This window comes from Chiloscyllium plagiosum, unplaced genomic scaffold (assembly GCF_037043375.1).
Source record: "Chiloscyllium plagiosum isolate Xiang-an unplaced genomic scaffold, Cpla_swu_hap1 HiC_scaffold_20, whole genome shotgun sequence".
In the NCBI taxonomy this organism is placed as follows: Eukaryota; Metazoa; Chordata; class Chondrichthyes; order Orectolobiformes; family Hemiscylliidae; genus Chiloscyllium; species Chiloscyllium plagiosum.
In genome coordinates this window covers 40,195,169-40,220,535 of record NW_028270158.1, presented here as the reverse complement: position 1 = coordinate 40,220,535, position 25,367 = coordinate 40,195,169, and the positions used below count along the sequence as shown (strand labels likewise).

The 25,367-nt window shown below is 38.1% G+C and overlaps 1 protein-coding gene across 9 annotated transcripts in view; it reads left to right on the top strand.

The window, feature by feature from the left end:
• The window catches only part of LOC122560664 (ankyrin repeat and fibronectin type-III domain-containing protein 1-like), a 931,085-nt gene that overhangs the window by 155,606 nt on the left and 750,112 nt on the right, over window positions 1-25,367 (top strand). For 8 of the 9 annotated variants that reach the window (XR_015760575.1, XM_087997831.1, XM_087997829.1 and 5 more), the window contains one exon: window positions 14,483-14,667. Coding sequence is in view for 8 of the 9 variants with exons in the window: in XM_087997831.1 (XP_087853957.1) it covers window positions 14,483-14,667 (185 nt within the window). In the remaining variant the exon portion in view is untranslated. Of the gene's footprint in view, window positions 1-10,089; window positions 10,231-14,482; window positions 14,668-25,367 lie in introns of all 9 variants that reach the window. The other variant, XM_087997834.1, reaches the window with a different exon arrangement.

Here is a 25,367-nt window from a genome sequence, read left to right as displayed (position 1 = left end):
GGAAAAATAAGCATTAGAAAAAGAAAGAAAAAAATATAACTGCAGACAGATTCTATGCTGGCTGGGCCACAGTCAGTGTGTTACTGTTAACCTGGGACAATCAGGAAATCCCTGGAAAAAAAAACAAAAAGAAAAGGAAAAAAAGAAGAAACAAAATAACTAAAACATTAGAATCTCTTCAGTTGAGGACTGATTCCGAGATAGCTGGCTATAGACAGTGTACTGTGCTCTAGTAAATAAAGGGTGACTTGATGATGGGACAACAGCCTCTGTGTAGTTATTTCAGTGATCCTAATTGTTATGACATGGGGTAAATCCTCCTGCTTAATTTAAACCAGCAACACAAAAACATTTATCCCATCAGTAATCTGTGAAAATTTGAGAGGCCAAGAACTATTTAAAGTAAAAATTAACAACTTTATTTCTTAAAGTATAACAGAGAATATTAACGAACAACTATTTACAACTCCTTCCTTGAATCTATCTTTTGCTTTCCCCTCTACAGTACTGGTCTGATAAAAATCCTGATTAAAATTTACAAAATAAAACTTGTTATCTCAAAACCAGGCTGCTTTAGTTCTCTTATTCATGTCTTCTTTGCGTCTTCTTGGGTATTCTGCTTCACAGGTTACTGATCGATAAGAGAGCTATTTTTCGGGCAGTCTTTACATGCTAGTGGCTTGACAGTTCTCCTCCCAATTGTTCAATTTTCCCTGGTCTTATACCTCCAAAGCATTGGATTGTATCATTAAGCTTTCAAGATTGTCAATATACTCAATTCAAACTTGATTGGAGGTTGGTATTTCGGGGTATAATTTAAACTGATTGGTTGAATTCAAATATATTATTGTCTCCAGGCAACCAGCTAACCAATTGTTACACTTTTTTTTCAGAACACTTGGTGCTGTCAGGTAGTTCTACTATCTTTTAACTTTCTTAAAGGTACAGTACACCCACATCTTCATAACATATTTGACAACTTCATATAATCAACCAAGAAATGATCACCTATGCCTATGGAATAACACATTGTGAAAACTACTTTTATTTTTCCCTTAGCTGTATTTATCTGTCTGCCTTTTGTGTGAATGGGGCTGAAAACAGGGCCTGGTGTGTTTGAAACATAGATCAGTTAGATTACGTTGTTTAATTTTTGCTCTGCTAAAGTTACTTTGTTATGTTGTGAATAAATTGCTAAGTCTTTTGTTTTAGGTACAAACCAATGTCTGGAACTGATCATTCATAGAGTCTGGGATTGGTTATTCAAAGTCCAGTTAAGAATCATTGGGGTCAATTTTGAGGATCTTTAAAGCTTTTAATTTTATTGTGTGGTGACAACAGAGATATAATATGGTTTGGCTGTCTATCTCTGTGTGATAACACAAAAAAAAAATTCGAAGGAAGTATGGTCCACTTTCATTTCTGTTAACCTTTTATTGCACATTTCCTTTCTTGTTGAATTCCTTTTCTGAGGATTCCTTAGGTGTTCCCACTACAGCAATCACACATGGATCAGGACTGGGAGCTGAATATTCAAGGATATACATCCTATCAAAAAGACAGGCAGATTGACAGAGGGGGTAGGATTGCCTTATTAGTAAGAAATGAAATTAAATCAATGGTAAAAAACAAAGTACGGTCAGATGGTGCAGAATCTGTGAGGAACTGCAAAGAGGAAAAAAAAAACCATGGTTGGAGTTATGCACAGGCCTCTAAACAGTAGTCAGGAGATGTGGCGCAAGATACACCAGATAGAAAAGATGTGTGGGAAAGGCAGTGATCATGGGGGATTTCAATATGCAGATGGACTGGGAAAATCAAGTTGATAGTGCCTTACAAGAAATAGAATTTGTGGAATGTCTTGGAGCAGCTTGTGGTGGAGTCCACTAGGGAACAGGCAATACTGGATATAATGTTGTGCAATGAGGCAGACATGATACGGGAGCTTAAGGTGAAGGAACCCTTAGGAGGCAGTGATCATAATATGATTGAATTTACTCTGCAATTTGAGAGGGAGAAGATCGAATCCGAGGTAACAGTATTACAGCTGAATAAGGGTAAGAACAGAGGCATGAGGGAGGAGCTGGATAGAATTGACTGGGGGAGGAGCCTAGCAAGAAAGACAGTGGAACCGCAGTGGCAGGAGTTTCTAAGAGTAATTCAGGAGACACAGAAGAGATTTATCTGGAGGGAAAAGAAACATAGTACAGGGAGGATGAGGCAACTATGGTTGACTAGGGAAGTCAGGTATAGCATAAAAGTAAAAGAGAAAGCATACAATGTGGCGAAGGGTAGTAGGAAACCAGAGGATTGGGAAGCTTATAAAAACCAACAGAGGGCAACAAACAAAAATAAGAAGGAAGAAGATTAAATGTGAGGGAAAGCTGGCCAGTAATATCAAGGAAGAATGTAATAGTTTCTTTAGATATATAAAGGGCAAATGAGAGGCAGAAGTGGATATTGGGCCATTGGAAAATGACGCTGGAGAATTAGTAGTGGGGAACAAGAAAATGGCTTGGAATTGAATAATTACTTCACGTCAGTCTTCACGAGTTATATCCCGAATATTCAAGAGAACGAAGGGGCAGAGTTGAGTATGGTGGCCATCACCAAGGGGAAGATGCTAAAAAAAAATGGTGTGAAGGTAGATAAATCATCTGGACCAGATGGACGACACCCTAGAGTTCTAAGGGATATAGCTGAAGAGATAATGGAGGAATTAGTGCTGATCTTTCAGGAATTGCTAGAATCAGGAAGGGTCCCAGAGGACTGGAAAATCACTAACATGACACCCCTGTTTAAAAATGGAGGAAAGTAAAAGGTGGAAAATTACAGATCCGTAGTGAAGGATGAGATTTCTGAATACTTGGAAGTATATGGTAAAATAGGGAAAAAAATCAGCCTAGTTTCATCAAGGGAGGTCAGACCTGACAAATCTGTTAGAATTCTTTGAGGAAGTAACAAGCAGATTAGACCAAGGAGAGCTATTGGATGTTACCTATCTGGACTTCAAGAAGGCCTTTGACAAGGTGCAGCACAGGAGGCTACTGAGTTAGGTAAGGGCGCACGGTGTTAGAGACAAGTCGCTAGCATGGTTAGAAGCTTGGCTGTCTGGCAGAAAGCAGAGAGTGTGGATAAATGGGTCCTTCTCAGGATTGTAGCTGGTGACAAGGCTCCGTGTTGGGACCACAACTTTTCATTTTATGCATTAATGATCTAGATGAAGGAACTGAGGGCATTCTGGCTACATTTTCAGACAATACAAAGATTGATAGAGGGACAGGTAGCATTGAGGAGTCGGGAACAATGCAGAAAGAAGGATTTGGACACGTTAGGAGAGCGGGGAAAGAAGTGGCAGATGGAGTACAACGTGGGAAAGTATGAGGTCAGTCACTTTGGAAGGAAGAATAGAGGCATGGGCTATTTTCTAAATGGGGAGAAAATTCAAAAGTCTGAAGTGCAAAGAAACTTGGGAGTTTTAGTCAAGGTAAACTTGCAGGTTTAATCAGTAGTTAGGAAGGCAAATGCAATGATGGCATTTATGTTGAGAGAACCTGAATATAAAAACAGAGATGTACTTCTGAGGCTCTATAAAGCTCTGATCAGACCACATTTGGAGTATTGTGTGCAGTTATAGGCCCCATATCTCAGAACAGATGTACTGGCCCTGGAGCATGTTTAGAGGAGGTTCATGAGAATGGTCCCAGGAATGAAAAGCTTAACATATGAGGAATGTTTGAGGACTCTGGGTCTATACTTGATGGAGTTTAGAAGGATGAGGGGGATCTAATTGAAACTTACAGAATACTGAATGGTCTGGACAAAGTAGATGTTGGGAAGATCTTTCCATTGGTAGGAGAGACTAGGGCCTGGGGACATAGCCTTGGAGTAAAAGAAAGCACTGTTAGAATGGAGATAAGGAAAAATGTCTTCAGTCAGAGAGTGGTGAATCTATGGAATTCATTGCCACAGAAGGCTGCGGAGGCCAGGTGATTGAGTATATTTAAGACCGAGATAGATAGGTTCTAATGTATCAAGGGTTACAGGGAGAAAGCAGGAGAATGGGGTTGTGCAACCTATCAGCCATGATTGGATGGCAGGGCAGACTTGATGAGCTGTAATTGGCCTTAGTATGAATAGATTAAGATAGATTGAAGAAGTTGGAACTGTTCTGCTTGGAGCGAAGAAGGATGAGAGAAGATTTAAAAGAGGCTTCCAAAATCATGAGGAGGCTGGACAGATTGCGTAAGAAGAAGCTGTTCCCAGTCATAAAAGAAATAAAGAATAAGATGGCCTAGATTTAAAGTGATGTGCAAACGAAGTAAGGGCAATGTGAGAAAGAACATTTTCATGCAACGAGTTGTTAGAGTAAAGAATGCACTGCCTGGAAATGAGGAGGCAGGTTTCATTAATGTATTCAAGAGAGCACTGGATGATAATTTAGATAGAAATGGTGTACAGGGATATGGGGAAAGGATAGGAGATTGGTATTGATGGAAAGAGTGCAGGATGGGCTGAATGGCATCCTTCTGAGTTGTAATAATTCTGTGATTCTGTGTGCCTAATTTTTTTTATAATGCAAGCATATTATGTTCTTATCAGATTTAGGTTTGAGCACTTTTTTGACTTTATTATTTTGAAATCCTCTGTTTGTTCCTTAAAAGTAAAACCTTTTCCCTTCCTGAATTTTCTATTCCTTCTATTACATTGTTGATCTTCATATCACATTTTCCCATTTGTGTGTGAGATACCATAAATATTTGCCAGAATTGCTGTTTATTGGATCTTTCATGCAGCTAAGTAAGTTGTAGATGTCATTGGAATGCTTGAAATTCTACCATAAATATGACTGCCTTCACATTCTTAAAATATTTTTCTAACTTCTATGATCAAAGTACTGATTCCATAGCATTTCTTCTTCTCATGAACATGCTAGAAATTTCAGATTAAGTTTCTTTCTTAGGGTACTAAATTTTAATTTATAAGCTTCAGGGGCAAGCTCATAAATATTGACTATTGCTTTTTTAACAGTTTCATAGTCTGCAGGTCGTTCTTCTGACAAACGGGTGTATTTTCACAGCTGTGTCAAAACACTGTAGCATTAAGGTCCAAATATCCTTTGGCCAATTCATCTTCCCAGCAATGTTCTAAATAAAAATGAAATAGTTTTCAACAGTGTTCCATAAATTTAGAGACTAAAAGCAGGTATCTTGTTAAATCAAATCCCTCATTGGAGTCAGACTCACCTCTCAGTTACAACCTGTTCATTCTTCCGTTACTTTAAACTTCTGTGTCTCCAAATCATGTTGTCCAAGTGCTGTGTCTTTGAAGATCAAGTTTTTAAAATTCCATTTCTCTTTGTAATTTTCTCTCTTCCTCCAGTTTAAGCTTTCTTATATTGCAGAATACTTTCCCTATCTTTCTGCTGCTCTTTTTATTTTCTTTGTTTTTTTCTTTGTCCATTACCTTAAGACTTCTCACTTCTCTTGCTTTCTCTTTTCCCTCCAAATCATTCATTTTCCATTTCAAAATGAATTTTAGCAAATTCAAGCAGTCACACTTAAATTTTAACTTTCCGTACTTTTAATTTTAAATGAGCCTGAAGCATTTTATCCTTTTTTCTGCTTTTTTTTTACCTTCAATTTTTCTGCTAACTCTGCTTGTATATTCTGAGTTAAAAACATTTCAAATTATGCAACATTACATTTTCTGGTCTCAAAAAAGTGTTCACATACTTCAAAGCCATTTTGAAAGGCCATTCTATGCTTTATGCTTCTCAGCAACATTTCTGTTCCATGTCCAGTGCCTCCATGTGCTTGTTTCTTTCAAAGATTTGTAGATCCTTCTCAGATTCCATGAACATCTATTCCACCAAGTGATACTACTTTGTAATGATCCCAACTGTTTGTAACACTGAAGAAGTTGGATCTCAGATTGGAACCTGACTTGATTGATCAGAAGGTTTATTTTTTGCTGTATGGGTATTGTGGTGATCCATTGCTTAAACATATTCATGTAAGGCTGTTGAAGTTCTGTTCAGCGAACAAAAGAATACAAGTTTAGTGCATAAAATGAAAGCAACAAAACTATATGTACATAGCTATTTATAAAAAATCTTAACATAAAGGTCAAAACAAGAGATTCAACCTTTTTTCCCAACAATATTCTTTCCGTCACCACTCCAAGTGAATTATCTTTTCTTAAATGTAAGGTATTTTACTCAACAGACTCTTTCCAATTTTGATGGCCTAGACACTTCTTTGCAGCTCTTTGGAAAGTTATTTGGAACTGTGACTTGAATACATCAATTTCAACAACGCATGTAACTTCATTCAAGCTCCTTGCAGGACACCTGTAGTGCTTATGGGTGGAATATTACTGAGTTCCCAAACAGACCAGAGACCATTAATTTAGCTTTTGCCTTCATTTTAGTTCAGTAGAATCAAGAATTCAGTCTAGTGGGGTGCGCAGTTTTCTCCGAGCAGAGAATCAAATTTTAATTTGGGAAACACAGTCATCCTAACTGAAGTGTTATTAGTCCTTGCAGTTTCCAGAGTTTGTCCAGAAGTCTTCAATTTGTTAGAAGTAAAGAAATGTGTGCCATCAGAATTGTGAAAGATTCATGCCAGCAGACTTTGAATGGACTTGTCCCAACAGTCCAAGGAAAATTAACTACAAAGAGTCAGTGAAGTAAAAATTAGATAGTTAAGTGAAAAGTTATATTTCTCTCTGGAATTGGTTATGTGTAAAATGGTAGTATTAGAAATAGGTTGAAGCTTTGTTTTGTTATTAGTGTTAAGATCTTTACATCTGTCATACATACATAAATATTGCTATGCTTTTTTTTATTTTGTTGAATAAATTTACATTTTGGTAAAGAACACCTGCAGCCTTGTATGAAAGCTGCCATGGTAACCAACTTCAAAAATGAGACATGGATCTAGCAAGCCAGGTTTCATTCTGGGATCTGACTAGTCCATTATTGCCCTCAGTTAAAATCATAACAGACATGATTTCTTGGAAATGATGTTTGAACTCACTTTGTTTAGAGATTACTTTCTGACCTTTCAAAGAAAATAAGTTATTTTCACAGTACTAAAAACAAAATCCATTACATGTTATTGTAATGATTAACATGTGCTATAGATTCTTATCACATAGGTAAGAAAGAAGACAAATTGGATGTTGGCTAATATTGAGATGAGGATTGAGGTAAACGTGAAGGAAGCCAGAAAAGAGGAAAGACAACACCACTTATTTTCAGCTATGTTGACAACAAAGGAACAGATGCATCTTTTTGAGTTTTGTCCACAATTTCTTCAAAACTGGTCAAATTTCTGGAATCATTGCCTGGACATATAATTAGTTTTCTTCCACTCTGCCACTATTTCTTTTTTATATTGGTGAGCTAAGATTTGATCTGGAACAATTAATGTATGTGAAGTTACTAAACAATGTTTCTGCAGCAACTTGTTAAATTTTGCAGAAATTTCATTCCTTCTCATTTTAAGACTGATAGTGGGCATTATCTTTACCATGAACATGCAAACCGAAAATTTAATCTTGGGTACTAACAATCGCAATAGTTTTTGCTTCCAGTATCAATGTGCTTTCAAGAAAACTAAAAAAAACTTCCTCTTTCCCTTCAAGAAAAAGGATCTTTTTAATCTGCAATGGTGATAATTTTAGCAGATTCAAAATAAAAAAAATGAGATCTGGGCTTTGGCTTAAGAATGAGGAATAACAATAATCATTTTCTGGAAATCACTTTAAAGGTGGTTAATCCTGACTCATGAAAGCCTGCCTGCCAGCAAATCAGGAATGTGATGAGTAAATTCTACTTCCCTGAAAGAAGCTTGGCAGCTTCCTGGATAAAATAGCCCCCTTCACCAGCAACCTATCCACGGCTGCAGGATGCATTGCAGCAACTTGCTAAACCTGTTCCAACAACACCTTTAAACCTCATCATTTCTTCCACCTGGAAGAACATGAGCAAGAAATGCGTGGGACCAATACCATGGCCAGCAAGTTTGGCTCTATGCCACAAATATCCCACCTTGAAATTATATTGCTGTTCCCTTACTATTGTTGTGTCAAAACGCTAGAGCATTCTCCCTTACAACACTGTGAGTATACTTAGACCAGAAAAATGTAGCAGTTCAAGAAGGTGTCTCATCACTAGCTTGTCTGCAGCAATTAATGATTGGCAACACATGTTGGCCTTGCCAACCACACTGCCATTTCATGAAGAAATGGAGGAGAAACTCAGATACATCCCTGGAGGTACTTGGTTGTGTAACCTGATATAATTTAATAATTTTGTTTTAATTTACATGTATGAGAAATGTGTCCTTGTTCTTTTAAAAGATACAGTGTGTTTCAGCATCAGTTCCTATGTCTCTGTTGAAATAGGGTGAAGTTTACTTGCTAAACATCCTATTGAAGATGGGTCAATCAATATGAAGCAATTTAGTGAAATCCTGAGTAAATCCTTAGGATTCATTTTATGCCTTATATATCTCCTGAGGGACTATGCTAATCTAATGAGACCTTTTCACCTCTCAGAGTATTTGATTTTGCTTTGTTCTGATGAAGTGCTTTGATGATCGATTGCAACCTGGCAAATCAAACAGCAAATCTGTACAAAACACAAGTAATTCTGTCTCAATCAGACTTATAAACACAATTTATGTATTGGAGGAATTTGTGCTACATTTTTATTTTATGGGTTTGCTTTGTTCTAATGTTTTTATCTTTATATTTGGAGCTTTTGTTTGTGTTCAAACTATATCGCACATTGAAACTTTTTACATCAGCCCCATGGGGCTGATATAAATTTCCCAATACCATGACGCTTTCATCTCTACTCTTTAAATGCTGTGCATTATTGCATAGCTTTCTGATTATCTTGTGTTATAATAGGGAAAGAGGCCATGACTAGCAGTGGAATAAAAGAGGGAAGAATGATCTTAGACACTGATTTAGAGACTTTGCTGCAAGAAATTTGGTGAAAAGGATTATCCCTTTTCAAGAAATTGGCACAATAAAGAGCACAACCAGTGCACAATGAATGTAGACAACCCAGTAAATGTTGTCTCATTGTATTCTGAGCAGGTGGAGAAGAAATTTGCTGGACTGTGCGTAATTTCAAAATAAATGAACCAACACATGGCTTTATTTTACTCTGTTGTCTATAACTGTGACTGGGCTTCGACCTAACTTGATACATCTCATGGAGGGAAACCATGCATTTAGCTGATGGTTTATCATTTTTGAATTTGACAAGTATACCTTGGCTGTTCCTGAGAATTGTACAATCTGTTATATCAATCTGTTGATTCGTGTAAATGTGCCTAGCATCAAGAATGGAACCAGTGCAAAGTACCAATGTGGATTTCTATCAAATTTCCTATCAGGAATAGATTATACACAATAAAAGGCAACATATGGGGTGGCACGGTGGCTCACAGTGCCAGGGACTCAGGTTTGATTTCAGCCTTGGGCGACTGTCTGTGTGGTATTTGCACATGTTCCCCATGTCTGCGTGGGTTTCTTCCGGGTTCCTCCCACAATCCAAATATGTGCAGATTAGATGAATTGGCCATGCTAAATTGCATATAGTGTTCAAGAATGTGTAGGCTAGGTGCATTAGTCAGGGGTAAATATAGGACAATAGGGTAGGGTAATGAGTCTGGGTGAGATACTCTTCGGAGGGTCGGTGTGGACTTGTTGGGCCGAAGGGCCTGTTTCCAAACTGTAGGGATTCTATGATTCTATGTGCAACTAAGAAGAGGTCACCACAGCTGCAATGTTTTTTCCTTAAAACGAAATAGCCATTGAAATTCTGGGATTGGAGGCAACAGAGGGACTGAAGGAAGGATAATGTCAAAGATCGCTGCGTATATGTTTGTGGCTAATGTCGTTTAAGTTTCATCCTGATTTTCTTATTAACTTACTCACTCATTCACTTTCTCACTTGCAGGTAGACATTGCAAAATGACAACCTAATGTCTTCCCATGTGACTCCATGTTGCGAAGGTTGCTTCTTTGCTAACTTTCTGAAGAATGTTGTCCTTGTGTTGTTTTTAGGTGCCACAGCAAAGAAAGAGCATCAACCAAGATCTCACAGCACCATGTGTAACCCATTCTTAATGTGGCAAACATTATATCTAATGCTGAGGAAAAGACCGTTAGTGAAGGTCAAGGGAAGAGCAAAGCACAGTTAATGAGGTACACAAACAGGTGAAATTGCAAAATATGTAACCTGCTAGACAGAGGACCAACACAAAAGTTTCCTTCAGTTGTGCTCAACTTTTCAGATTATAAGGGTCTTTCTAGAAGTACCTTAGTAGTTCAAAGTTAATACAGCATGGAATCATTTTAGAGTATGTAATTAAGCTTTTCAGTTGGAGAGTATCACAAGTTAATTATACATCAGGAATTAATTTATGGCCCATCTAAATTTAGCCATTTAGAAAGACCCCAAAGTGTCCCTCCATTTTACCACTTCTTCATCTCTCACTTGCTTTCAGGATTTTTGCTACCACTTTACTATGTGGGTTCCATTTGTTGATCATGCTAATATGAAAAGAATTTCATGTTCTTCTTGAGTTCTTTGCCTGAAGGCAGATCTGGTCTGTGGCATCGCAATCATGGGTTGGTCTAAGATGCAGGTTTTGAATCAACAGCAGCTGATACAGTGATGAAATCCATGTTGTTGGTACCAATCTGATCCATACTGATCATCCATCAACTGCCCTTCAAGGAACCTGGATTGGTGTAGGCAATATATTTTGTACAATTGTGTTGTAACTGTAGATAGTGATAGTAGAGGCTCCAGTTCTTACTGTCTGCCATTGGCGGATGTTGGAAGGATTTAAAAAATGATATTCCATCCTCCCAGTTCTGAGGAAGGATCACTGGAACCAAATTATTAACACTGATTTCTCTCTACAGATACTGCCAGACCTGCTGAGTTTTCTAGCAATTTCTGTTTTGGTTTCTGATTTCCAGCATCAACAGTTCTTACAATTTGCATTTGTTATTCCATCTGTTTAGCCATGTTACAAATCACCTTTCTTGGTCTTCGAGACCTGGAGTAGAATTTGAACTCAGTTCTTATAGCTCAGAGGCAGGGATGCTACTTTCTGTGCCTAAAATCACTCTGTCTTTCTGTTTAAAGTCTGAAATTAATAAGTCCTTTTACTATCTGTGTTTTTGACCTTATTCTCACATTTTAACCTAATATAATTCCCTTTTTGTTTTATTCCTTTTCCAACAACTATTCTTTATACCTGTACTTTGGAAATACTTTCACACTTTGGAAATATCCCCATTTCAGTCTGACAAAGGAAAGTGTCTTTAATTTTTTCAAATACCTTAGACTTTTCAAATTAGGGAAGAGTTTTCTCATTCTTCATATTCTCATATGTGTGTCTGCAAAATCTACAATCCTCATGTCAACATTTCTGGGTGACTGACTATCTCCTCCCTTAGTGATATCCAGCAGTTTGTTTCCACTCAGCTGTGTAACCATGCTGAGGGAGAGACCAGTAGCTACGTAATGCTGGGAATTGGCATTGATGATGGCTTACCATAATGCCATATCAAAAACTTCCAACCACTTCTGTTAAATAATTAGGAATGCATTCTTTGGCATCCTAGTTCAATCAACTATTGTATCAATTCCTCGGTGCATGTAGTCCAATGATCATCTACTGATTCAGCTTTAGTTCTATTCTGTGGGGTAAGCATTTCACACTGCCCATCTGACCTTTTGCTCCTATTGGAAAACATTTTAGAAGGCGCAAGTGGTTAGCAATTAGAACGCACGTACATTATTACAAATTTAACATCTCTTCATAACATCACTATGTACACATTATGATCTCTTTAGAGACTGATAACTTTCATAGAGAGATCTGACCTTCCACTTATCAGATGAGCCAATAACATGTCAAGACTTCACACTTTAAAATTAAATAAACACTATTGACTAAACATGTTTCACTTTATAGGCAATTCACACTTTAATCTATAGAAACAAACAGTTCCTTTTACTTTTCACTCTCCATAGAATTACATTTCTTATTGCAAACAGTTCACAGTTGTTCCCAAAGCTGCTTCCATTTTATTTTCCCAGCCAGATAACTTCTAACGCCAAAACTGCCTCTCACAATTTGGGTCATACAATAGATTTCTTCCTCTAGTTCCAGGCTAGAAGTCTTCTTGCCTCCTTTAACTCCTCATAAACTCAATCTGAACATGACTTCCCATTTGCATTCTTTGCAGTGGACCACAGAGACAGCATTTTCTCTGCTTAAGCTGCAGGCCTGGCTGATTGTATCTCTTACTGTTTCCTCTTTAGTTGGCTACAATACAAGCAAGACAAAATCATACCCATTGATTGTGATATTCGTGGACTTACAGGAAGCACTATTTTATCTCCTGTCTCCTCTTTTCCAATTCCTTTTCATCTTTGAAATAAAAGAATAGTTTAAGCATAAAGGGGTGGCATGGTGGCTCAGTGATTAGCCGTGCTGCCTCACAGCACCTGGGTAGCAGGTTCAATTCCAGCCTTGGGCAACTGTCTGTGTGGAGTTTGCACGTTCTCCCTGTGTCTGCGTAGGTTTTCTCCGAGTGTTCCGGTTTCCTCCCATAGTCCAAAGATGTGCAGGTCAGGTGAATTGGTCATGCTAAATTGCCCATAGTGTTATGTGCATTAGTCAGAGGGAAATGGGTCTGGGTGGGTTACTCTTCGGAGGGTTAATGTGGACTGGTTGGGCCGAAGGGCCTGTTTCCACACTGTAGGGAATCTAATCTAATCATAGCTGTTTCCAACTTAATCCATACACCTTTCTGGGACTTTGGGAGGCTTGGGATCTATACATTCTCGACTTAGAAACTGTTGGCATTGTGCCCGTATGTTAATACCTTGCACCTCCCTCTTAATAATGTTATCTAATTCTCTCTGATCTATAACACTTGAACCTTCCGGACTTACTGTGAGAGTGGTTCCAACACAGGACACATCGCAGCTTTCATTTACCTTACATGTAAAGTCTACTGTCCCAAACTATAATAATGTTGTATACCTAAAAGTTTGTGAGAAGATTTGTAGCTCGGGTGCTCGTTGTTGTGGTTCTGTTTGCCAAGCTGGGAATTTGTGTTGCAGACATTTCGTCCCCTGTCTAGGTGACATCCTCAGTGCTTGGGAGCCTCCTGTGAAGCGCTTCTGTGTTGTTTTCTCCGGCATTTGTAGTGGTTTGTCTCTGCCGCTTCCGGTTGTCCGTTCCAGCTGTCCTCTGCAGTGGCCGGTATATTGGGTCCAGGTCGATGTGTTTGTTGATAGAATTTGTGGATGAGTGCCATGCCTCGAGGAATTCCCTGGCTGTTCTCTGTTTGGCTTGTCCTATAATAGTAGTGTTGTCCCAGTCGAACTCATGTTGCTTGTCATCTGTGTGTGTGGCTACTAAGGATAGCTGGTCGTGTCGTTTCATGCCAAAAAACTACATTCTTAAAACATAATAATCAAGTAATGTTTTAATTGGAATAATGTGTTATGCATTGTAAAGATAAATCAAAGTTGATGTGATTGACACAGACAGGTCCGTCTGGAAAAAGCACCCTATGTATGAAAGCACATTATGCATGATATTCTGGCAGTTTTATTAATACTTCTGGGTAAAAATGCAACTTATATAAATAATGCCATCGTTTCTGTGGTATACAGGGTGGAGTTGGGGGGGAGAGCTATAATTGTCATATGATGTAAAATGGACTGCATGTCTGGTCAGTGTTTTTAGGATGTACACAGTTTCATGTCAGTGTTGAATGCTTTGTCACTTGGAATTGGATTTGCAAAGACATTGATATTCTCAATGAGACTGATTATACATATTCTCAACCAGTGATGTTTCTTTAGCAACAATGAAACTCTGTTTCAGAAATCTACGAAAGGGTACCTGTCCCTCAGAGTGATTACTGATGTGAAAACTAGCAATGTTAAAACCGTGCACTCGGGCTTGCTCTCTGAGACTGGAGTACAAACATGTTGTCAGGTCAGAGTAGAGGGCAGTTTGGCTTACTTTACAACTCTGTTTTGCTATCTCATCTGTGAGTGATTAAAGTAGAAGCTGCAGTGACATTTCTCAATTTTGTTATGTGCCATAAGGTAATGTTTCTTAAGCTTTCTGTCATTAAAATGCTTAGTTTATAGCTTGTTTGCATAGAGATAAGGATCTTTCATGACATTAAATTCTGACAAACTGAACAAACTCTTCAATGATTATTGTTTTATTAACAAATACCATATTAATGAATCCCATCAAACACACAATTTTATGACCAAATTATATGTTAGAAACTTAAATTACTTTGAGGAATAAATATATACCGCTGTTCTTATCTTGCTAATAAGGTAACAATAGGCTGCATATTTTCTGTACATTAAGGTGGAATTGCTTTTGTGGTTTCTCCTCAGATCTTTGGACAGGAAGTTGCAACGACCTTTGCTGGCAAAGTCTCGAACCCTTCCCAGTATTCCACAGTCGCCAACTGTTACAAGAGCCCACAAAGAATTGTTATCTGACAGCAATGATGGTAGAAGTCAGAGTAAATTGTTACTTGCAACTGAAAGTCAAAAGGGATATCGAGTGCCATCATTTGGTGAGTTGAAAGTTAAGTTTGTACTTAAGGCCAACTAGTGTGTCATTCAGTACTTTTATAGTATAATGTTGTAAAGTATCACTTTTTAAAGCAGTCAGTGGGTTAATTTACAAAGTTTCTTGTTCAGTAAAGGACTGTGTAAAGTGAATATATTTTTGTTTTATTCATGTTTGTAGTGCACTATTTGAGGTCATTTTATTTTCACAGTTCTGTTAAGAGGTTCACAGTTTTGGTTGATAACCAAAGCTCATTGTTTAGAACAGCACCAAGACTGGAAAAATTACAGAAGCTGTTGAGATAAGTTAAAACCATTGAATTAGTTTATTTCACATTAACTTTTTAAACCTTTTGGTCGGGACATAGAAGGCATAGGAACAGAATTGGGCCATTCACCCTCTCCAAGCTAAAATAGAGCAAAGCACTGCAGGTGCTAGTGATCTGACTAAAAACAGAAAGTTCTGGATAAACTCAGGGCATGGCAGCATTTGTAGAGAGAAAGCAGAGTTAATATTTCAAGTCCAACAATTCTTGGTCAGAATTGTTCTGATGAAGAGTCACTGGACTTGAAATGCTAACTCTTTTTTCTCTCCAAAGGTACTGCCAGATCTCCGAGGTTCTCCAGCACTTTGTTTTTGTTTCAGCCTCTCCAGGCTGTTCTCATTATGGCTGATCTCTGTGTCAATTCCACTTATCTGACTTTTCTCTGTATCTCTCAACACTGATTCAACAAATACCTGTTAGTCTAATTCTTGAAAACATAAGGAAAGACAGGAGGTGAAGAATTCTGTAGTTTAGAGGCCTGAGGAGCAAGTGAATTCGGAATTGCTGATGAGTTTTAGTTTTAATGCAGAAAGATTATGGCGTGTTTGAATCCTTGAATGGACAGGAGGGCAAAATTCAATGCAGCATTGTTCACAGCACTTGTTAGGAATTAAAGAGAAAGGAGGGAAGAAGAAAAGTGTTACTGGAGAGAAGGGTTTAGTAACATTTCAGTGCAGTGAAGAATATGAGCAAATTGGTAGCAATTGACACAATGAGCCCACGATTCATAAAGCAAAAGCAAAAATTCAACAACTATAGATACCTAATTTTTGAAGCATTATATTTCAAAGGTAATCTTAATTTTCTGCCCACCTGTCCCAGAGCTAAGAAGAATGTGAAAAATAACAATTCCAAGGTCAACAGTTCTCACAAACTATAAAGGAATTAATGAACATTTCTAATGGGATTAACTACCGTTCAAATTATGACAAACAAGGGCACTGTTTATTTTTAAAATGCTGCTTTTTCTTCTGGTACTTCTATTTCAGATGGGATTGAATCACAAAAATACAGTAACAGCAATAAAAGGATACAGTTAGCATTTAATTTCAGCAAATGGCTGGCAGTTTTCAGGTGTTGTTTAACTTTAGATCTTTCTTAAGTCTGCTATTTGATAGGCACTGAGTTGTAATATTGAACAGAGTTGTGATTGCATCTCAGTTGTAAACTGTATTTGTTGTTCTTTTTGTTTATTCATTCAGTGTCGCCAAGTAAATTTGTTGCAGGAAGTTGTTGCTGAAGATTGAAAAGATTTCCACCTTGAATGATGATAATGGATTGCTAACTTGTTCAACTATCTTAAACCAAGTTACACCTGTTTTTAAACTACATATACTGTGATTTTTCTCAGTACCTGTTGCTGCAATTGCATATACTATGGGATTATTTATTGATGTGGAAATTGAAGTTTTAGAAATGTAGGCTAGGTATAAGAAAAATTGTCCTGAAAAACTTATCAGATAGATCTACAGTTGCAAATCAAAGGAGCAGTCATTGTGTTGGAGGGATGTTGTGAGAGGCATTCACACGGAGAATTATTGTAGTCTTTCTGACCCCCCCCCCCTCTCTCTGACATTGCTCCTGTCAGAACCTGTGTTTGATTTGACCTTTTTTTGCGAAAGGGGTGTATATGGGGATGTTGCAAGTATTTGGAATGGCATCACTAAGTTGCAATAGAGTTGATTGGGTTTTCAAATTAGTTATGTTATTCTAAATTTGGTTTTCTTTTGTTTGTGTATAAATAAATCCTGTTTAGTTTAAAACTAAGTGGTTGGTCCAGCTGTATCCCTCCTGGAATATTCACTCTTAACCGGCTTAAAACAACTAGAAAGGTTAGGATTTGGTCGACCTTCTTCAAATGTTTTGAGGGGTTCTGGCCTGATCCATAACACCTCAAACAGTGACATTGTATCAATCAGCTCAAAAAATATGCAGCACTTCATTTTCAAGTTAGAAAACTCTCCTACTTTTTCATTTATAGAATCCCAACTTACATTTTAATTTATGTTTTCAAAAAATAAAAATGTGATCTCTCACAAGAAATAAATATATCACCCATGCTTTAGTTGCATTGGGATACCCATTGTTTGACTGATAAATTCCAGCTGACTCGAGAACATTGGCTTTATTTGTCCCTTTATTTTTGTTAATAGGCCACCCACTGTCTCTTTTCCTTTCTCCTCCTTTCCTTTTTCTAACACTAACCCTGCCATTTCCCAAATGGGAACATGCTGACAACTAGCATGGCTGCCTGGCTTGCTGTGTTCTTCCAGCCTCCTGTTTATCTACTATCTGACAATTATTTTGCTCTTCTCCAGTGTTGCTCTGATGTCTTGTAACCAAATGAGGAGCGGTCAGTTTTAAAACCTCTCAGTGAGTTGCAGCAAAGCTTTTCTTGACATTTTTTCATTTTTAGCTATCACACTTCAATTAGACTTGGTTAACCAAAGCAAAAATGGAGAGTCAATTCCAATGATTTCATAATTGAGGGATAGTGAAGATTTATTAGTTTATTATTTGTTCTGAAAAAGATAATAAAAAGTGACATCAAACAGGCATTAGAGTTTGTAATGAGCTTACAAAGAAGGAGGATGTACAGTGCAGACAAGAAGTTAATGGAGTTAAATGCAGTTAAAGATCTTTAGAGCCCTTCGGGATTTGAGAATGAAATGCCTTGAATCCAGTTCTTTTACTGTTCCATTCCTTTAGCAATGGCACAGTTTGCAAATCTTAAGCTTTCAGTGAACATTTTTCCAAGTTGCTTTTTCATTGCTGTGATTGAGTTTGCGACAGAACAGCTTTCAGTATTATTGGTTTTATCAGGTCATGAGCATGTTCTCTCTTGATCAAAGGCTGCTGTTCTTATACTATTCCTTTGCAATGTTGGTGTTTCTGTTACTGTTTCAATTTGAATAATTGTAGGCAATGTTTCATCTCTCAAAGTGTGCAGTTATTGTGCAAATGTGAGTAAAACAGGGATTACAAATTTCTTGATACCTCACTGAGTTTTAATGCCTCTTGATTAAAATGCTAATTACAGGGCAGATGGTTTTGTTCATTCCATCTTGGTTGCTTGGGCTTATCAATAAATTTTAGCAGCCATTTTAGGTTAGCGGTTTCCTTTTTAAAAACCATTTTGAGTCCATAAAATCTCTGCTATTAAACTCAAATAGGAAAAGTTGAATAATTAATTGATAGTCCATTTTCACAATGATTTTAACAGAAGAAATGAAAAGTCTAAGAAATGCATATTTAGAATTACATATTCTGAACAGTACAATTTATTCTAGAAATCTTCCCCTTTTTAGATTAGAGAAAGGAAATGGGCAATTATTAGTTTCATAGTTGGATTATAATGTATTTCATTAAGTATAAGTTGCATTATGAATATCCATCGCAGAAAACTAGTATGCAGGTATGGCAGGTAATAAGAAAGGCAAATGGAATTTTGGCATATATTGCTAAAGGAATAGAGTATTAAAGTAGGAAAATGTTGTTGCAACTGTACAAGGTATTAGTGAGACTGCACGTGAAGTATTCTGTACAATTTTGATCTACTTACTTGAGGAGGGATATAGTTCTTTTGGAGGCAGTACAGAGAAGGATCACTAGATTCTTTCTAGAGATGAGAGGTTTGTCTTATGAAGAGAGATTGATTAGTTTAGGCCTGCACTATGAATTTAGAAGAGTGAGAGGAGATCTACTTGAGGTATATAAGATCCTAAAGAAGTAGATGTGGAAAGGATGTTTCGTTATGTGAGGCAGTCTAGGAAAGCTTATGGTGTTTAGGGTACCAGGTAGCAGATTTCAAATAGAGATGAGGAGAAACTACTACACTCAAAGGGTCATAAATCTGTGGAACTCACTACCCCAGAGTGCAGTGGATCCCAGGATATTGAGTAAACTTAAAGAGGAGATACATTTTTAATTGGAAATGAGTTGAAAGGTTATGGAGAGTAGTCAGGAAAATGGAGTTACTGCTGAGTTGAGATCAGTTATGATCATACCAAATTATAGATTCTTGATCAATAGGGGAATCAAAGGTTATGGGAAAATGCAGGAAAGTGGATATGAAGAATGATGTATTAGCCATTCTGCAGGCTAGAGGTGCTGAACAACCTACTAACTAGGCTTTTTTTTTGAATATCCAATCCCAGACTTCGTGAATAATTGATTCTAGATACTGGGCTTATCACTTTACCTAAAAATGTAGCAATTTATTGACAATACAGTAACTTTAGCAGAGCAAAGCTAAGCAACAAGAGTAATCTATATAATATCTATGATTTTAACCCAATAAGCTTTGTTTTCAGTTGGAAATCTGCGAAATAAAAACAGAAAATGCTGGAGTTTGACATCCAGTTCTGAATAAGAGTTATATTGGACTCAAAATGTAAACTCTTGTTTGTTCTCCATAGTGCACCACCAGGTGAAACTGTGGTTTACCGGTACTTATTTCGATCTACTGTTCTGTATTTACTGCTCAGAATGTGTCCTCCTTTACATTGGCGAGACTAAATATAGACCACATGAATAGTTTGCGGAATACCTCCACTCTGTCCATTAAAAGGGCCCAACCTCCCAGTTGCTTGCTATTTCAATAAATTATTCTGCTCTCCTGCTAATATTTCCATCCTGAACCTGCTGTAGCATTCCAAAGAAGTGTAACGAAAACTGTGCCTCATTTTGTGCATTGGAATTTGGCAGTCTTCAGGACTTGATCTTTGCCTTCCAGTTTATTTAAATCCTCCACTAGTGCTTTGCTCGTGGCTTGTTGACTTTGCTCTCAGCTGGAGGATAGCAAATAGTTTCTCCTTGTTCACGAAGGGGAGTAGAGACAGCCTGGTAATTATAGATCAATGAGCCTTACTTTGGTTGTGGGTAAAGTGTTGGAAAGGAGTATAAGAGATAGGATTTATAATAATCTAAAATGGAATAATTTGATTAGGAATAGTCAACATAGTTTTTTGAAGGGTAGGTCATGCTTCACAAATCTTATTGAATTCTTTGAGAAGGTGACCAAACAGATGAATGAGGTAAAGCGGTTGATGTGGTGCATATGAATTTCAGTAAAGCATTTGATAAGGTTCCCCTTAGTAGGCTATTGCAGAAATTACTTAGACATGGGATTAAAGGTGATTTAGCCATTTGGATCAGAAATTGGCTAGTTGTAAGAAGACAGAGGGTGTTGGTTGATGGGAAATATTCATCCTGGCCACTGCTGTTTGTCATTTTTATAAATGACCTGGATGAGGACGTAGAAAGAGGGGTTAGTAAATTTGCGGCTGGCACTAATATCGGTGGAGTTGTGGACAGTGTGGAAGAATGTTGCAAGTTACAGAGGGACATAGATAAACTGCAGAGCTGGGCTGAGAGGTAGCAAATAGAATTTAATGCAGAAAAGTATGAAGTGATTCACTTTGGAAGGAGTAACAGGGATACAGAATACTGGGCTAATGGTAAGATTCTTGGTAGTGCGGTTGAACAGAGAGATCTCAGTGTCCATGTGCATAGATCCCTGAAAGTTGCCATCCAAGTTGATAGGGTTGTTAAGAAGGCGTATGGTGTATTAGCTTTTATTGGTTGAGCGATTGAGTTTCAGAGTCATGAGGTCATGTTGCATCTGTACAAAACTCTGGTGTGGCTGCACTTAGAATATTGTGTACAGTTCTGGTCGATGCATTATAGGCAGGATGTGGAAGCATTGGAAAGGATGCAAAGGAGGGAAGGTCTTATGAGGAAAGGCTGAGGGACTTGAGGCTGTTTTCGTTAGAGAGAAGGTTGAGAGGTGACAATAGAGACATACAAGATGATCAGAGAATTAGATAGGGTGGACAGTGAGAACCGTTTTCTTCAGATGGTGATGGCTCGCATGAGGGGATATAGCTTTAAACTGAGGGGTGTTAGATATAAAACAGATGTCAGAGATAGATTCTTTACTCAGAGAGTAGTAAGGATGTGGAATTCCCTGCAACAGTAGTAGACTCGCCAACTTTAAGGGCATTTAAATGGTCATTGAATAAACATATAGATGATAATGGAATAGTGTAGGTAAGATGGGTTTCAGATTGGTGTCACAGGTGAGTGCAACATTGAGGGCCGAAGGGCCTGTACTGCACTGTAATGTTCTGTGTTCTATGTTCTGTAGTGGTCTACTTTCTCCTTTTTCACAACTATCATTTACCTACCTATTCTAGATCTCTATTTTTCTTACCACCATTAATACTCCCTTTGACTTTTGCTCTGGGCACCCTTCTCATCTATTCCATTCAGCCCTCCTCTCTTTCTCTTAACAATATGTTCCAGCCCCTTTCAGTTCTGAAGAATCATACTGGAATTGAAGTATCACCTCTCTTTTCTTTGTCTCCACAAATGTTGCCAGACTATGTAATTTACCTAGCATTTTCTGTTTTTATTACATATACTCATCCCTGTTGAGGGATTTTACTATTGAATTTCTTGGTGACTATTTTCTTGATGGCCCTTAGTTGTGCCATTACAATATGAAACATCCTCTCTGCATTCAATGTGTCAAAATTATTCAGAATTTTAAGGACCACAAATGAGTTTCCCCATTAGTTGCCTCATCCTAAGCGAAAAGAAACAGGCTCATCTTTTCCAGATGTATATACCCACTTATTTCTTATATTGTCCTTTTAAGCCCACTTTGCAATCTCCTCAGTGTCTCTATTTTTTTACAATATGTTGACCAGACTGGAAATGTGCTCTCAGTTTGTTCTAATCAAGGTTCAATATATACTGAACATCACATTTCTACATTTCAATTCTATCCATTTGGAAATAGAGCCAAATACATAAAAGAACTCAGCCTTGCTTATTTTATCACTTTCTTAAACTGTGATGCAACGTTTTGGAATTTATATATTTGTGTTCTAAAATTCCTTAATCAGCTAGATTTGTACCTTCTGAATAATAAAATGATCTATCTATTCTACCTATCAAAATATACTACCCCATGTTTATTTGTGTTACACTTAATTTCCCAACCATTTGCCCACTTTGTGGGTTTTTTAACATCTTAAAACCATGGTGTATGGGTATGGCAGAAGTAGGACATTCAGCCCATTGAGCCTGCTACACCAGTTCAATTCCACTTACCTGCCATTTCCCCATAACCCTAATTTCCTTACTGATTAAAACAGCTGTTAGTCTCAGTCTTGAACATACTTAACAACCTAGCTTCGACAGCCCTTTGAAGTAATGAATTCCACAAATTCACTATCCTTTGTTGGACGAAATTCCTCTTCACTTCTTAAATGTGTGACCCTTTTTGAGATTATGACTTTTACTCCTAGGCTGTCCGACAAAGGGAAACTATCTTTATGCATCCACCCTAAGTACAGGTGCAACCTACACAACATATAAGACAATATTCCCTTACCTTTTCTCAGTCTAGTGAACTTTCTCTGGACTGCCTCCATTGCTAGTATATATTTCCTTAGGGACTGAAAACTGTTCACAGTATTCCAGCTGTGGTCTGATGAGTTTCTTGTGTAGTTTGAGCAAATTCTCCCTACTTTTAAACTCCGTTCCCTTTGAAACAAAAGCAAACACCCCGTTTGCCTTCCTTTTGTTTTATTTATGGGATGTCGTTGTCTCTGACTGGACAGTATTTATTGCCAGTCTGTAGTTGCCTCTTGAGTAGGTGGTGGTGAGCTGCCTTCTTGAACTGCTACAGTCCAAATGCTGCAATTTGAACCTGATGCTCTAAGGGGATTCTGGGATTTTGAATCAGTTACATTGAAGGATTGGTGATATATTTCCAAGTCAGGGTGGTGAGTGACTTGGATGGGAACATACAGGTGATGGTGTTCCCATGTATCTGCTGTCCTTGTCCTTCTGGATGGAAGCCTTCGTGGGTTTGGAAGATGCTGTCTAAAGATCTTTGGTGAGTTTTTGCAGTGCATCTTGTAGATAGTATACACTCCTATTTCTGAGCATCAGGAGTGGATGTGGTACCAGTCTGCTGAGCTGCTTTGTCCTGGATGGTGTCAAGCTTCTTGAGTGTTGTTAGACCTGCACACAGATAAGTGGAGAGTACTCCATCACACTCCTGACTTGTAGGTGGTGGTCAGGCTTTGGGGAGTCTTCGCTGCAGTATTCCTAGCCTCTGACCTGCTCTTGTAGCCACTGTTTATGTGGTAAGACCAGTTGAGTTTATGGTCAACGATAACCCTGTTGCTAATGGGGGATTCAGTCATGGTAACACCATTGAATGCAAAGGGTGGTGGTTAGATTGTCTCTTATTGGAGATGATCATTGTCTGGCATTTGTATGGCATGAATGTTTCTTGCCATTTGTCAGTCCAAGTGTGAATATTGTCCAGGTCTTAATGCATTTATACATGGACTGCTTCATTGTCTGAGGAGCTGTGAATGGTACTAAACATTGTGCAGTCATTGGTGAACATGCCTATTTCTGACCTTATGATGGAGGGAAGGTCATTGAAGCAACTAAAGATGGTTTGCCCTAGGACACTACCGTGAGAAATTTCTTCAGAGATGTCCTGGAGCAGAGAAGGCTGACTTCTAACAACCACAGCCATCTCCATATGTACCTAGTATGATTCCAAGCAGAGGAGAGTTTGCCCTCTGATATGCATTTGTTTCAGTTTGCAAAGGCTCCTTGGTGCCATGCTGAGTTGAATATGATGTCAAGGGCTGTCCTTTTCACCTCACCTTTGGAATTCAGCTCCTTTTTAACATGTTTGAACCAAGGCTGTAATGAGGTCAGGAGCTAAGTGGGCCTTAAAGAACTCAAACAGGGTTTCATTGAACAGGTTACTGCCAAGCAGGTGCTGCTTGAAAGCATTGTTTTTCCTTATTGAAAAAAAAAGATTTTTGAGATTTTTTACAAAATTATAAAATTAGTACAAAATAGTGTATTCCACTTTACAATATAATAACGACACCAATATAAAATTAAGAAAACTAACTACTAAACAATTCTGCAGACTACAAAAACACAAAATAGGATATCGTACATTACTAACAATAACCAAAAAAAAGAAAAAAAAGTAAATAAATAACTAGATACGCATTCAAAATAAATTTATATCAAGTAATAACAAAACCCGTATTTAAATGAGATTCTTCCTCCCAGGGGCCCTCGAACCAGCTAACACCATCCTCACGGCTAAGCAATGGCCCTAACCAATATGGCCGATATTTCTGTATCAATGTAGTTCAAAGAGGGCTGCCATGTTCTATAAAATAATTCTGTTTTTTGGTGCACCATTATCGTAAGGAAGTCAAGGGGGATATATTCCATAACTACCCTATGCCAATTCGAAAGTCCTGGGGGACTTTTGGATACCCAATTTACTAAGATGCCTTTCCTCGCACAAAAGGAAAGGATAGTGAATAATTTCTTCCTGTTTGCATCTAGAGAAGGGAAATTTGGAGAATCCAAAAGAGGAAACACTGGGTCCAACCTAATCTCTGTTCCCAAAACCTTTGCCAAGGCATTCACTATTCTATCTCAAAATCTGTGAATCTTATGGCATGTCCACAAACAACGAGTGAGGGAACCAACTTCTATTTTACATTTCGGGAACATTGGAGATGCTCCTGCCTTGAACTTTACAAGTCGCTCTGGTGCATTATGAGCCCTATGAAGTGTCTTCAATTGGATAGCCTGAGGTCTATTCCAGATAGATCTTCCTAGCATTTTCCCAGATATCCTCCCACATCACCAACGACATTTCCATCCCCAATTCTTGATTCCAGGTTTTATATAACCATTCCATGTCCTTCGATACCTTATTATGTAGCAAGTGGTAGAGAGTACTGACCAGGGGCGTACCCATCAGCTGAAACAATCTCCTTTCCATATCCGATTCATAAGGATTAGTCATCAATGTGGTCATTTTTTGTATGAAGTCTTGTACTTGAAAATAGCAAAAAAGATCCTTGCTGGGCAACCCGAACTTCTGATGTAACTGTTCGAAGGACATCATGACCTCCCCATCGAACAGGTCTCCCAAACAGGAGATACCTCTGGACTCTGAGAGATATTTGCTTCTGTCAGAGAAGGCGGGAGGCAACCCTGACTGTGTGAATAATTATACATATCTGTAAGTGGCTCAACCAATTCACCTATAAATTCTTTATAGAACTCAGCCTGGAATCTGTCTGGTCCGGGTACTTTACCACTTTGGAGCTGCCTTACTGCCTTCTGTACTCCCTGGGTTGTCAGGGGGGCGTTCAAAAATGACGCCTGCTCCGAGGTTAGGCCCAAAAGGGCCAGATTTTTAAAAAAAAGACCCCATCTTCCTCGTTCTATCCTGACAGCCCTCTGACTTATACAATTTGAAATAGAACTTTCTAAAGGCTGTATTGGTCTTTTTACAATCACTA